Source organism: Etheostoma spectabile, chromosome 2 (assembly GCF_008692095.1).
Source record: "Etheostoma spectabile isolate EspeVRDwgs_2016 chromosome 2, UIUC_Espe_1.0, whole genome shotgun sequence".
Classification (NCBI taxonomy): domain Eukaryota; kingdom Metazoa; phylum Chordata; class Actinopteri; order Perciformes; family Percidae; genus Etheostoma; species Etheostoma spectabile.
The window spans coordinates 19,637,214-19,652,455 of record NC_045734.1 but is presented as its reverse complement, the minus strand read 5'-3'; the positions used below and the strand labels follow the sequence as shown (position 1 = coordinate 19,652,455).

Genomic DNA, 15,242 nt, shown 5'->3' with positions numbered 1-15,242 from the left:
AGACTAAAAACGGAGACGAATAAAGTTGGAATGCTCTCTAGAGTCCCAAACTCTGCTTCAACATCCCCTTTGTTTTAGTATTTATAGGATTAGGTTGTTAGTATTCCACCACGGCGACGGGTTTTCTCAGTTTCATTCCTCCCGGTGGGTCGCTTGGTAAAATCAGGACTCCATGCCGTGGAAACCCCCCGCCCCCCCACCTGCGGTTCCCGGTTTGTCCGAGCAGGGGATCGAGGGAATAAAACAATATAGAAATAGTATAGAATAGCTGCGTAATGTTTCAAGATGCGGCTTTTGCGCACTTGACGATCCGGTGGGTCTTTTTTGGTTGTTACATCTGAGTAAGAAATATTCCCCCACTGCTGGAATGAAGCCGGGATTTAGACTCTCCTGTCAGTCGGTCAGCGGATAAATGCCGACATATCCCGTTCAATCCCGCTAAATGTGAGTGTGATGTTGTGTCTGCTCGTGCAGTGCTCGGCAACTGAAGAGAAGGTCCAGACTGAAGAGAAGTCCAGATCAGACAGAAGATATTCTGCCTTGCCTGGGCGACTTCCATGCGGCAAACCGCCAGAGATATCAAGTCTCCCCGAAAGAAAGGGGAAAGAGAGAGAGAGAGGGGTCAGAGAGAGAGAGAGAAGAGAGAGGAGAGAGGAGAGAGAGGGGGGAGAGAGGAGAGGAGAGAGCTGGAGAGATACCTGTGGGAGAAATGCGAAGAGAGCAGATGAGGGAGCTGCAAGAAATGAGACGAGAGAAGGAGGGTTTATGATGTATATTTCCAATACTGACGCACCGGTGTGTGTGTGTGTGTGTGTGTGTGTGTGTGTGGTGTGTGTGTGGTGTGTGTGGTGTGTGTGTGTGTGTGGTAGAGAAAGAGGGAGAGGAGGGAGAGGTTAAGGCTCGTTCTAATGAATAGATAATCGAAAGGCTGCTTTGCCACTAAAGACATGAACGAGATTTAAATGCCGAGGCTGTTGCAGAAAGTTTGTGGTTGTTGCCTCTGTTTGTGTGTGTTTGTGTGTGTGTGTGGTGTGTGTGTGTGGGTGGTGTGTGTGTGTGTGTGTGTTGTGAGGGGTTGTGTGTTGTGTGTGTGATAGATACGTAGGCTATGCCTCTATGTGAATATGAATCACAGGAAATAAATCATATTTTGTTTTCTTTCTTTCTTTCTTTCTTTCTTTCTTTCTTTCTTTCTTTCTTTCTTTCTTATGGTGCAAACTGTCTTCATCCTTCTCCTGCATAATAAGGTGTCGCCGCCTGCCGACCACCAGGGCTTTTTACTATTTTCTGTCAAAGACTTTCTGAATAAGGAGAAGAGCAGCGCAGTGGAGAGGAGAGGAGAGGCAAGAATAGGATAAAAGGAGAGGGGGTGTGGTGCAAAAAAAAAGATGAGGAAAGGAGAGGTGACAAATGACGGAGAAAAAGATAGTGGAGAGAAGAGAAGGAAAAGAGAAGACTGAAGAGTTGATGGGCGAGGATGAGAGGAGGTCCGGTGACAAAAGGAGAAGAAATGAGTAGTGGAGAGGAGAAAAGAAAAAGATAGAGGGGGGGAGAGGGAAGGAGGAGAGAAGGTGTGATGACCAGAAGAGAAGAGGAGGACAGAGGAAATGAGGCTTGTTTAGGTGACCAAAGGAGAAGAGAAGGAGAGGGGAGAACAGGGTCTCCGTTAGTGACAAGTTCTGAAACACAATCTATTATTATCTTAGTTTGTGGCGGCTTGTTCTCTTTAAGACTGTGGTACATACCTTGCAATTTGTAATAAAATATCCCAGAACTCAGAACAATGAGTTGAATAACTTTGGACACAAGTGAAATGCTGGAGAGCATATTGTCATTGTTCTTGAATACCACACTATTTTATAAGACAGAAGATGAGATTTAAATAGATTTTTTACAACTGTGTTTTTTTATACTTATTACTCTGGTGTACTGTACACATGTTCATCAGAAATACAACTGTCCTTCGAACCTATTGTATTAGATAGGATTACGACAGTGCTGAATAATGTTACCTCATAGACTCAGACCTCCTCGCCAAGCGGAGAACACCTTGCCATGCTGTAACAAACAGGGATATGCTTATGACTTCACCCAATCACATTCTGCCAACCACAATAATTCTTATCCATTTGATATTTTTTCAAAAATATGTAAGTCTGCAAAGCTCAAAAACTTAGTTAGTTAGTTTAGTTGCATCACAGGTTATTTTGTATGTCCAAAATCAGTGTATACAAGTGTATGAATAATTCAATTAATATTATTATTCTGAAAATTTTTATTGATCCATGTTTCTAAGATGTACAGGCTTAATGTAATGTTAATGGACAATGGCACATCCCAAAACTAATGGATGTGTGTCTGTAAATTAGACAAAATCTGAATTTGGAGCCAAATTTACAATATATTTTTATTTCAACATTACGTTGGTGATGCACAATCTCCAATTTGGCATCTGTGGCTAAAGATTTCTACTTCAATTTCAAGCCTCTTTCCACTTTGCATAAGTGTGATGTTCTGTAGACTTCAAGGTCAGTATGTTTGTGTTCAGTTGGAAGGATTTGCCCATGAAAGTGGTCACAGTACACACATGCATTCACACATGTGCTGTAAAGAGGTACCTTATGAACACACAAACTCTTGCTCATGCACACGCACACACACGCGCACACGCGCGCGCAAACACACACACACACACACAGCTAGGCCTATTGAATTGCACACTAGAGAACACAGAGGAACATTTGTTGAGGGAGTTGGTCAGAGATAACGAACATCATATTAATGAACGCCTCACTCATTCTCTCTGCTGCTCCCTCTCTGTTTGTCTAACTCTCTCCTATTCTGCTTTTCTTTCTTCTCTCTTTCTCTCTCTCTCTCTCTCTCTCTCTCTCTCTCTCTCTTTCTCTTTCACATCCCCTCTTCATCCCTCTGTCTCTGTTCCTGCTTTTCCTCCAATGCCTCTGTACCCCAACGTCTCTCAATTTTTCTCTCTCTATTTCCCTTTTGATGTTGCACTCTCTCAACCTCTTTCTCAATAGCACTCTTTGGCTATTTTCTGCTCAGGGAACCCCATCCGCTCCCCACCACCGTCTCTCTTTCTTTTCTCTAAATTTTGTGCTGTCGGGCAATTAATCATTTTTCCGAGGACTCGTTATTTTTTATAAGGGAGCGGCTGACATCAGATACGGGCACCCAGTTCTGAGCCAGCTGGATATGACATCACCCATCCATCCCCTCCTCTCTCTCTCTCTCTCTCTCTCTCTCATTCTCTCCCTTTGCCTCCAATCTCCCCCCTTGCCTTTTCTCTGCATTTTAAATCCCCATAAACCGTTTTTCTCTCCTTCCATACTGTCTCTCATTTACTTGGCTTTATGTATCTGCTGCTTGCCCACAAATGCTTCAAATGCAAATCCTGCCCACTTACGACTTTATTGCCACGGACGTTCATCAAAAACAAGCTATAAACACTATACTTAATGTAATTTCCCTTAAGGAAAATGCACATGCATTTATCACATGTGAAACCCAATTTCTCATGGGATATGTTTCACATGTAGGCACATGTAGTTTTCACATTTCACAATTGCTCTTCATTCTCTATATATTTCTCCTTATTTCTTATATGGCATATTAAAGTCTCTGTATCACGACTATGTAGTGTGTAATTTGAGCTGCCAATTTTACCTAAAGAACCACTGACTGCAGTGGCAGGCACTGGCTTTAACAGGCTTCTTGGTCTCTCTCTCTATCCCTCTGCTCTCTCCCTCTTAGAACACTCTTCTAGGTTGTGATCAGATAGGAGCTTTATTCTTCTGCTTAAATGCAACGTGCAGCTGTTTGCTTTGCTAGCTGCAGAGAGAGCAAATGCTTATGGGAGGCTCATCTTTTTGTGTTGCTATGCAGCACAAAGTTTGACAGCAACTTGCAAGTTACTGGTTAGCATTTGTTAGCTAATCTGAGATAACGTTGAGGATGCATGTGAAAATGGAAACTGTAATTTCTTGCTATTGAGGAAAGATGAGGGGACACTGAGGGAGTTTCTGGTTCCCACAGATAACTAAAGATTATTTTATTTTATTCATATTTCATTCATGGAGAAAGGACAGTCAGTATATTGTTAAAACTGCAGGTCTCCCCACCTACAGCTGCACTTAGGAATAGTTTGGATATTTTAAAAATAGGGATACTTATCAATAGTCAGTGTATTCCCAATTGCGTGCCGACCACCATTTAGGTAATATACAGGCTCTGGATAAGTACCTCACAACACCTCAAAATATCCAAACTATCCCTTTTAACATAAAATAGCATTACATCTTAATACAGATGGGCCACGTGTACTTGATCAGGGCTGGTCTAATGAATAATACTGAACAAATGTTTATTCTAGCCTGAATTTAATTGAGTTGGTTGCTTTATAGCTGCATTTGGGCAAATAAAAATGTTGTGAACGTTGACAGCAGAATTATTTGAGCAGTTGTAGTTTTGAATAATGACGTTATGCGATTTGTTGATTTGCAGAAAATGTATCTGCAATAATTGCAAAGATTGATTAACTGTCATAGATTTCCTGGTGTGTACATGTACATTGGTTCATGAATGTGAATATTTTCAGATTATCTTAGTCCTTTATGATAGTACACTGAATATAATTGGGTTTGGGGAAATATTGTTGCAAATACTGCATCAGTGCAATAGCAACAACCGTCCTGGAAATATAAAATTTACCAAATCCAGCAGATTTTCAAAGTACAGTATGTGACTTTTACATTTAAAAGTTTAGCAACTTTAGTTCTACATAATAACCCTGCAAGGCAATTCCAAGAGAATCATTTGACAAATTTTGCGATCAAGCCCAACAAGTCTGGGGATGCTTTCATGATTGAGTTGCTATAGAGCGAATGAACTGTGGTTTAACAAGACTGCAACACGTACTGATTGTTTCACGGTGCATTGGCTTTAATATTCCAACATGGGTTTCATTTCAGCAGAGAGTGTGTGTGTGTGTGTTTATGTTTGTGTGTGTGTTGGTTTGGTTTGTCTATCTCATATTGTGCTGTGTTTTTATTGTAATACATTTAACACTTGCGTTCTTGCATTAGACTGCATTAAAAGATGTACAGCGTGTGCATACATATAGCTTATCAATTCCAGTATAAAAATAACATCTAAAATAATCACCTTTGCTCTCACTATGGAAGGTTTTAAACATGCACTAGTAATGTTTATTGCAAGGCTAATGCACTGCCTTTACCTTAGTTACAAAGTGCTGAGGTATAATTTCAGAGGGAGACAGGGAGACATGTCACCCCCAATGATTTCACATAAATCATTTGTACCCCTCAATTAACTCTATGAAGTGTCTGCGACAATCTCACCACTCGCAAATTAGTGAGAAGCAAAGAGATAAATTCTGCAGTCCTTGGTTCAGATTTCACATTCGTTCACACTTTTGACAAATAGTAACTTAATCAGGGGGAAATTTCCACTCAGCCATCTTACTCATTTCAAGTTTAAAGACACAAGAGTAAACACATTCGTAATGGACTAATAACAAATTAAGATGAATTTAAAAATGGTTGTAGATTTAAATAATACTGATAGTTTTATACGGTTACCTAATTTTGCTATATTATTATTCAATTTAATGTTAACGTCACTTACTTACACTGCAATATTGTTTTTTGTACTATGGCAACCGCACTTTATAATACCTTTTATTTTGACGCCACTTTACATTCATTCTATCCCTTCTGCTCATTATCTGTTGTTTGCCTGTTGGTTTGTGTGTTGTACAGCTTTTTTTTTTTTTTTACTTTTACTGTAGAAAACTGCTGCTGCTGTAACAAGGGAATTTCCCCACTGTGGGATGAATAAAGTATTATCTAATCTAATCTTATCTGATATAGTGACTTTGGATGAACATTTATATAATTCTTTGTCTGAAAACGTATGTGCTTTGAAAAGCCATAAAAAGGGGAATAAACATCATCAGTCAACCTAATGCTGTGAGTTTAAATGATTTCTGCATTTTTAATGCAGTAAGTAAAGCTCTATTTGCATTGCGTTTTTTAAAACCACAGTTACCAAAGTGTTTTGCTCACATGCACACGCAACACACACACACACACACACACACACACACACACACACACACACACACAACACACACACACCACACACACACACACACCACAATAAAAATGTATTAACATAAAGCCAAACCGCAAAAATTGTCCACGTTGCAACTGTGGAGGCGGTGCCTAATTTTATCCAGTTTTTTATTCATACATTAAAATCAGTTTAAGTAAATGTCATCAGTGACAAAGGGCTTTTTCATACATGTCCATTACCTTTTCTTTTTGGCTTGTTTTTTCATCATTATGCTAGTACATACTTTTGAATAAGGCCTATACCTAGCTTGCTCTTTTTTCAATACACTGTTCAGTTCAAGATGTCATGTTGAGTCTTTTGCAGCAGTGTATGACAATTAAATTCCCTATTCCTAAAGACCAGGCTATAATTAATCAGCTTCAACAGTTCCTTACAGATTCCTCCCTCAAAGTAGTAATTAAAAGTATGATCTCTAGATGTAAATGTTAAGTAGTCTGTAAATATAGTAAATATATTATATGTATATATAGCCTAAAAAACTACAAAACCCAGAGGATTCTGCGCTTCAACTGTCTTACCGTTGATTGGTCGACCGAACATCCATTGTCATTGACGTGTCTCGCAGTCAGAGCATCCTTCCGTCATGGCGTCTGTTTGGACTAAGTTCTTCGTTCACCTGCCGGTCTTGTCTGTTTTCTTCCTCTTGCTGCTATGTCTGCCGCCGGGGGGAGGACAAAAGAAGAAAGAGGTAAAGCTTCATCCGCTTAAATATTTTTTAGCGAATATAGGGGTGCTGTTTAATGTAATGAGCATAAACGTTAACTAGTCAGGATAGGCAGGGAGTTTGTCGGAGCGTCGTTCTGGTTATCTAGCTAGCTAACGTTTTTCTTTGGGGCGCAATAAAATAAACGCCTCTTGTATGATGTGACTGAAAGAGACACTGCTTATCAGTTGTCTTTTTACGTTACGTGATGGTGTCTTTCCTGTTTGAATAAACATTTGTTACTGTTGTGCACAATGTGACAAGCGTACATTCATGGTTAGTCATTGCAAGCTAATGTAGCTAACGTTAGCTAACGTCAATATGTTAACGTAAACGTCAGTCTACAGTTTTCTGTAAGACGTCAATTTGGTCTGGGAACACTACTAAAACATCCTACGTGTTTGCATTGACACGCTTCTACTGTTTTAGCTTTACTAACGTTACTTAAAAGCATTATTTCGCTTTAGCTAATCAGGATTTTATTTTGAAATTCGTAAGTGCAGGAAGTGCTGTGTTTTCCTTCTCGGTAGCTTATTAGTGACTCTAGAGTCTAACACATCAGCATCGTCTAACAGTCAGACGATGCGACACTCATAATAACAACAATAGATTTCTGCATACTAGCTTAATTAGGTAGTGGTAGTGCACCGGCAGACCCTGTAACTACTGTATGTGCTTCTTTCAGTCAAGTGGTGGGTATGGTGATGGGGGTTAACTGAAAGGGAAGTGAAACGGAAGCTCTTGTGGCTTGTTTGCTCAATCGATTCTCACTGATCTCAAAGGGCGTCTGTTCAACTGCATTGAGTTAAATCAACTGACATTACTTTTACAGACTGTATATTGTTGGTTATATTATTAACTTTCTCTCCAATAATAGTAATACATATACTATAAAGGTGACAGAATTTAATGAAACAGGATTTATTTATGTTTTCATGAATGTGTTTTTATAACAATTTAAACCAAAGCAATTAGGCCTATATCTTTAACAAACCATAACCTTGACGTAATGTTCCACTCTTGGGATTGCTCGGTTACCGCCGGAAAATCCGCCGGATTTCACTCATTTAGGCCCCTTGGACTTCCTTTGTTTTTGGCATTTTAAACTCTGGTCGATTTATGAGGACTATGTTGAAAGGGATACTTCACCGATTTAGCATTAAGCTTTGTATCAGTAGAAACCTAGTAGTATTTCTGAATGACCGTGCTTCCCTCCCTTATGTCCCCCTGAGAGAGAGATCTCTGTATTGTGTCTGGAAAACAAACTCCGATGACGAAAAAAACCCATTGTTTTTTGTCCTCGGAGACATTTTTGCCCAGCAACAGTGGACTACAAGCCAGCTAGTTTTGCATGATTTCAACCCGCCCATAGGGGGTTGGACCCGAAGCAAGTCGAGTGTCAGCCATCTTGGCTTCATTTTCAGCAACAAACTATGTGCATTCAAACTACCGTAGGTGTCCCACTGGGATACAGATCGGAGAATATGCAGGAAACTTTATGACAGACAGAATACTCAACACACTATGCGAGCTTCTCCTGCTACGAAGACCAGCAATTCAGCCTGCGGTGTTGCCCGATGCGGCTAGCCGGGTAAAGGGACATCGGCGGCGGTGTGTGCTAAAGCAGAAACGCCGAACGAGGGCAGGAGTTCCAGCTAGGTGGAAAGCTAACGCTAGACGGCTACCTGTCTGACCCATTTTGCTTGCAAGTGTGCAAATTGGACTGCATCCAACTTCAACAAAACTCCCAACGCAAGTTCAGAGACTGCTGTGTTCTGTGTTCCGACCGAAAACAGCCCTGCGATAAAGCAACACACAGACAGGATTTTACAACTCTGGAAAGTTATCACAGCAATTACCAGATAAACCGTAGTTGTGTTATTTGTTGGCTTTTTTTTCTCCCTAAAATTCCTTTTGTGGAAAAACAAACACATAGGTCTGAACATATTCAAATATCTATTCTTGCGTGTTATTTCTCCTAGATTGCAAGTCAATTACCCTAGGGCCGGACCAATATGGGCTTTTTGAGACCGAGACCAGTTTTAGGTGGGAAAGATTCACCAAGTATTGATATGTTGGCCAGTTTGTGCTGAAATGAAAACCAACCTTTTCTATGTTGCTTATGCAACAACTTTGCACTGATATATGATGCAAAGATACTCCGAAGACTGCTTTCCTAAACAAATTATCAACCACAATTTTAAACATATTGCGATACATCGCAATTTATAACCTTGTTGATATCCCCAAAAGGAAACTTTGTCAACATCTGTTTTATCTAAAAAGATACATTTCTCTGTTTGTTCATATCACTTCAATTTTATTGCTTCAAAATGGGATTGTCAAGCAGACAAACTGACCAACACATATAATAAAAGATTGATATTTAGCGCCTGTATATCGATACAGTATTGTCACTGAAAATATCGCAATACTATGGTGTATTGATGTTTTCCCCCACCCCTAGACGGCATGCAGGAAATCGTCACAGGTCGGATTCAAACCCTGGACCTCTGCGTTGAGGCATAAACCTCAAAGTACATGTGGGCCTGCTACCACTGAGCCAACCTGGCCATGCAGTCAGATTATTTTGAGACAATAATACATTTGTTAAACTTTGTAGCCCACCATGCTGTTATCTTGTTTATAGTGATTTAGTGAAAGATAAAGTCTGAAACTTAACTTTAAACATGATGTTCAAATTGCGGGCTCATATCAGTGACATTTAGTGGGCAGCCTTAGTTTGTTGTTTTGTTTTGTTATGGACCAATTAAAGACCTTTAACTGAGTAACAGTGTTGTGATATTACTGGTGCACCACCTCATCTGCACCTTCCGTGCAGCTGACTTAACAGATAAAAAGAAAAGTGATTGAGTGGACAAACAAAGATTTAATAAATGACGAAATGCATGGACAGGTACATGACAAGTGAACAAATAAATAAAGAATTGAACACGTCCACAAATGGGTGAAGAAAGAGCTGATGCAGTGGAAGAATAAACAAATGAATAAATTGACAGATTACCTACTGAAAAGCATTTGAATGTGAGAAAGTGAATAAATAATTGAGACTGACAGATTTGCCCTCCAGATCGCTGTAAACACTTCTTTTTTTAATCGCTAATAACGATGGCTTGTGAGGTGTATGTTTAATGAATGTGTCACAAACATTGGTGTGAAGCTGTGCAAATATGAGCGCACATATGTCACTTCTTGTAAAGTTAACCTTTAGGAGAGGGGACTTTTTCTGAAACTGCAAGGACACATTTAGCCGTAATCATTTAGTTTTACAACTGAAAGAGTGAGCTATAGAGACTTTACTGTACAAACCTTACTTACTACAAACCAAACAGTACTTTGTATTGGTGCAATATGTGTTCATATTTCGACACTGAAGAAGATACCAGTCTCTCATTTGTTTGTCCAGTATTCTGCTTTAAATATATTTGTTTAGCAAAGCTTTGAGAAGAAAAAAACTTACTGTAGTCTAAAACAATCATAAATTTGGAGTTTGAAACTTTTAAAACTACACACTTTTTTAAAACTATTTTTAAGATTTTCATCCAGGGACAGTCTGCTTTCACCAGTGCTTATTTTCAGCACGACCTTGATTCACATTTACCAAATTACACCAGGGAGCTGCCCATTATAGCCACGGTCTGCTGTTACCGACTGTCTCAAGGACACATTGCATTATCTAATGAGTGAGAGCATTTCTCAGTCACTTACCTAGTTAAACATATCCAGCAATTATTGGTTTTCTTCTCTGCCACTATTTTTAATAAGGCTGCAACAGTACTGATTCTTTTCTGTCGCGGTTAGACTTACACTTAGACTTCTTTTTATTAATCCTTTTGGGAGTACTCCCGCAAGGAAATTGTAATTTCCAGCAGCAATTTTTAGCAAAATACACTATAGAGAGAAAGAAGACTGTATAAAGATATCAATAATAACAATAATAATAATAATAACAATAAAACCTTTGGCTATAAAAAGAAGTTGAAATGCAAGAAATTCCTGTATACCGCAACCCCCTTGTCACTGCCCAATTTGAGTCGAGTGCAGATTTGAGTCACGCATGCGTCACTTTGCGACAAGATGCTAACGAGAGACTTCTGTAATCAATGTTACAAATTTCAGTATGACACGTTATGTTGTAAACCGTTTAAATCTGAGCATGCGCAACTCACATCTGCACTCGACTCGCATCGGGTAGTGACACCCCTTACGGGAGTAGCATAAGTTAGAGCGAGAATGGCAGGGTGCCTTTTGTGAGTGACGTGTTTCACAATGAGAGCGAGCAGTAACGAAGAGTAGCGTATGAGTGCCGCTTTGAGGAAAAGTGAGAGGAAAAAGAGCAAAGTTGATAGTAAGAAAAGTGAACAATAAAAAAACAAACTAGATCTACTCAAGACACGGTGACTTTATCTGTTGTCAATACGGCCGGTAAAGTGAATGGCCTTGCCCCCGAAAAACCATTGGCTTAAATCTTACAACATATGTTGCAGCCCATCTAGCAGCTGAGCAGGCAGAGAGAAGAGAGGGCGAGTCGGCAGTTTGCTAACTTGTTGCTCTCTCTACCAATATAAGCCGCTACGAAACGTGCATGCAGGTTGAAATGCAACCCTGCCGTTTTATCGGGATAAAACTGTAAACAGAAGGACAATCCGATAGCAGCTAGGCTAATGTGCAATGGTAAAACACCGCAGCTGTAACGTTAATGGGTCTACCTCAGCTGAGAAATGTCTTTGCCTTCCCTACCGTGTATGTTATGTGTGATGGAACATTGCCCTCCCCAACTCGCGAAAGGTCAGATTTGCTCCATCTTTTAATACGTTTTGTTTAGAAAATCTTGAATCCATGTAAGACACAATGTCATCAGCAGGGTGGGAAATTAACTTAATGCCCAATGTCAGACGGAATGACTTGATGTGCATTTTTTTTTTTTTTACCATTAGTAGTTAGACATGTCTCATGACATATTGTTTCTTCAGAAGTGTATTATTCAGCTTTGGTTTTTGTTAAAGAAGGAAAATACTCAATGCAATACTCAATGCTATACTTATCGCAATACTTCTAGAAATGCAATGAATGAAAATCGCAATACAAATCTAATCTGCACCGATGTGTAATCAAGGAATCGAATCGGGAGAAAAGCATATCGTCCCATCCCTGGTGTCCACCAACATTTGGTCCATCCTGTGTGACTCCGTACCAAGTAGCAGGCAGGAGCTTGCCAAGTGCTAGAGACAGACAGACAAAGAGCCACAGAAGATATATTGAAGAGTTATAATGTGAGAAATGTTATTCCCAGTGGCCTGCCTGGGGCCATGGCAAAAGGAGGAGGAGGCGGAGGAAGATCTTATTTAGCTGAAAACAAAATAGTGAGCAGCATCTCACCAACTTTTGCTCTCCCTCGCTGCCCTTCGTCTTCCCCTGGCCGCTACAAGCTCATGCTCTCAACTGTGTGGGCTGTGTAGGGCTAAAGGTTAAGTTAATTAAAGCTGTCCTGAAACATTCAAACATTCAAATGCGTTTGTTACATCAATATTCAAATCTTGAGTCAGTATTCACAGCGTTGTTTATTTTGTTTGTCCCTGTCTGATTTCCTCTCTTTGATTCTCTAGTTACTGACTCATTGTGGTGAGAATGACAGCTACGTGTAGACGAGACCATGGCTTTATTTTGCTGGTGCACTAAATGCATGTTTAGTCTGCATTTGCAGTGTAGCGAGAGGGGCTGAGAGAGAGAGCAGAAAAGAGTTGTTAACATTAAAATAATGGTTTTGGGTTCAGTTTTAATGGAATGTAGGATTTGCTATTGTTTTGCATTTGGATCGACTTCTGTAGACTTCTTTTGTAGTGTCACTGATCATATTAAACAAAGGAGCCAAACTTTTTTTTAATCTAATTTTATTATCTACATTTTTTGGAGCAGAATTTAATACTAACTTTGTCAAGCAAGGACTTAAGGCATTCAGGGGTTACATTTGTTTTTATGAAAATCCTTTTTAGTTGGTTATATAAAATAATTCCATGAAGTTTTTTCACACTATCTTTGTCATACACCAAAGTCAAATGGGACCAAAACGCTGATGGAATCTAATGAAATCTAACAAAGGCAGCACTATATGTCTTCTATAGTAAGGAGCAGTAGAACATTTCTGTGGTGCATTAACAGCGCAAAGAAAGAATCAAAGGAATAAAAATGTAACATCTTTGTTGTGTCTACGTCGGGTAATGAATTTACAACTCTGTCCCTGCATTTTTTCTTTCTTTAATTTCACACAGGTGGCTGCTAGGCGGCTTAAAGGCACAATAATCCCGTCTTGAACAGGCTGTGTGAAAGGGGCTAATATTACTGTGTTGAACATAATAAAGTTTATCAAGGCGTGATCATTTATGATACCAGTTTAGTGTTGCTGTGGTGATATCAATGGTGAAATCTAGAGATGTTCTGATACTGTTAAATTTTCGGAAAAAAAACACATTTTTATTGACAACATATATATATGGCTTTCAATATCATCTCTTAAAAAAACTAAATATTAAGTGTATAAGAGGGCTGCACGATATGAGTAAATTATCTAATTGCGATTATTGTAACGGATATTGCGATACAATTCACAATATTGGAGGGAATGATCGTTTTTGTGTCATTATTCTCATTTTCATTGAAAAATATTAAAATCTAAAAAATGAAAAGGATTTATAGTGTGATTTTTTGCAAGGATCTGTAGACTGTAGATCTGATTTGTAGACTGGGACGTCCCTGCAGCACCACAAATTTTATTCAGAATGGTTTGACACATATTTTGCCTGTAACAAAAATGGGGCCCCAGCTGCAAAATTTCTCCATCTTTGGATATTGCAGTACTCCATATTGTGATTTCAATAAAATTATGATTATTTGTGCAGCCCTAGTGCATAGGTCACATATTACATTATTTTTAAAGAAAACATATTCTGAAATGCAATAACAACCTTGACTAAGGCATACATTAAACATAATAAAACATGCAACTTAACTTTCAGAACTTCAAGTTTCAACCTGAGACTGATCTGTATGTCTGTATCTGTATATGTGTATATCAAAATATTAGGTATACTCAACCTATTTTCATTTACGTAAAGTATTTGATTAGAATGTCACACAGCTCTGTTACACTTATGCTAGTAGATCGTAGGTCATTTTCCTAATCAGGATTGATGGTGGGTTGATAAATGAACATAAAAATAGAGTCTGCAAAAAGGACAACTTAAGGAAAAAGTTGAGTTGTGATTGTGACAGGCGTGGGGGAAGAAATAAATTAGTTAGAAAAAAGTTAGGGCAGTGCAAAGCCCTGGCTGTCTAAACCCTGCTATAAGCCCCTGAGGGAGTGGAAGAAATAGTCATGGAAAGATAGAATATTTATATCCCTTCAATACTCCCTCGTTCATCACCCCAGCTCTGCTAGATATTATATCTAGCTTGTGTTGTGTTTCTGTCTTAAGGCTGACTACAGCACAAAGAAAGAACCAATGTAAGCACTTCCTATACCTAGGCCTATGGAGTCAGGGGAGTAAAGAGAGAAATAATGTCCAAGGCAGCAGGTCTGAGGCAAGGAGAATTATATATCTAGAGAGTTATTTATCTACAGAGAGATGGAGATTTCAAAGTAGTGGACTTGCTAGCACACCTAGGGACCAGTCTAATAAGTGGATCAGAATAATAAGAGCCTGCAACCTCTGCACACAGAGGCCCAATAAACTACCGGGTAGGCCCTTTAGGGCATAACCCAAGCCACTTGCTGACTTTAGACTGGGGCTTATGAAGCTAAACACCGTGTAAGCGCTATTGAATCTTGGTTTTCTGTCTGACCTGTTCATCGGAGAATAAACCATAGCTCACAGTTCAGTCTTTGCCCATGGACTTTATAGTACAATGCAAGTATACTAGGAATCTAAATCAAATCAATATTTGGTGTGACCACCCTTTACCTTCAAGATAACATCAATTCTTCAAGGTACACTTGCACAGTTATGAAGGAACTCTGCTGGTAGGTTGTCCAAACATCTTGGAAAACTAACCACAGATCAAGGGCTGCACGATTATGGCCAAAATGATAATCACAATTATTTTGACCAATACTGTGATCACGATCAATTATCATGTTTATTTGTTGATTTTAACAAAAACAAATTTTATTGTCTCATTGGCTAATTATAGCTGCTCTCACATCCATATTATGCTACATTCTTCTTATGTTGAAGTCTTCTGTGTTTTTTGCCGTGTTTTTTGCGATAGCAGAGTTACCAGCGGAAACACTGATACAAATGCAGGTTTGACTCTCATGCTTTACAATATACAGCTGTGTTAATAATTA

The 15,242-nt window shown here is 39.2% G+C and overlaps 2 protein-coding genes across 2 annotated transcripts in view; one reads left to right on the top strand and one right to left on the bottom strand.

Moving 5' to 3' along the window:
* The window catches only part of LOC116698496 (zeta-sarcoglycan), a 372,560-nt gene extending 371,902 nt beyond the window's left edge, over positions 1-658 (bottom strand). The window contains exon 1 of the mRNA XM_032530441.1: positions 1-658. This exon is cut by the window's left edge and continues 111 nt beyond it. The gene's annotated coding sequence lies outside the window, so the exon portion shown is untranslated.
* A 6,044-nt stretch (positions 659-6,702) lies between these two features.
* tusc3 (tumor suppressor candidate 3) overlaps positions 6,703-15,242 on the top strand; it is a 77,737-nt gene continuing 69,197 nt past the window's right edge. Inside the window, exon 1 of the mRNA XM_032530427.1 lies at positions 6,703-6,862. Coding sequence (XP_032386318.1) covers positions 6,758-6,862 — 105 coding nt within the window. The 5' untranslated portion in view covers positions 6,703-6,757. The remainder of the gene's footprint in view (positions 6,863-15,242) is intronic.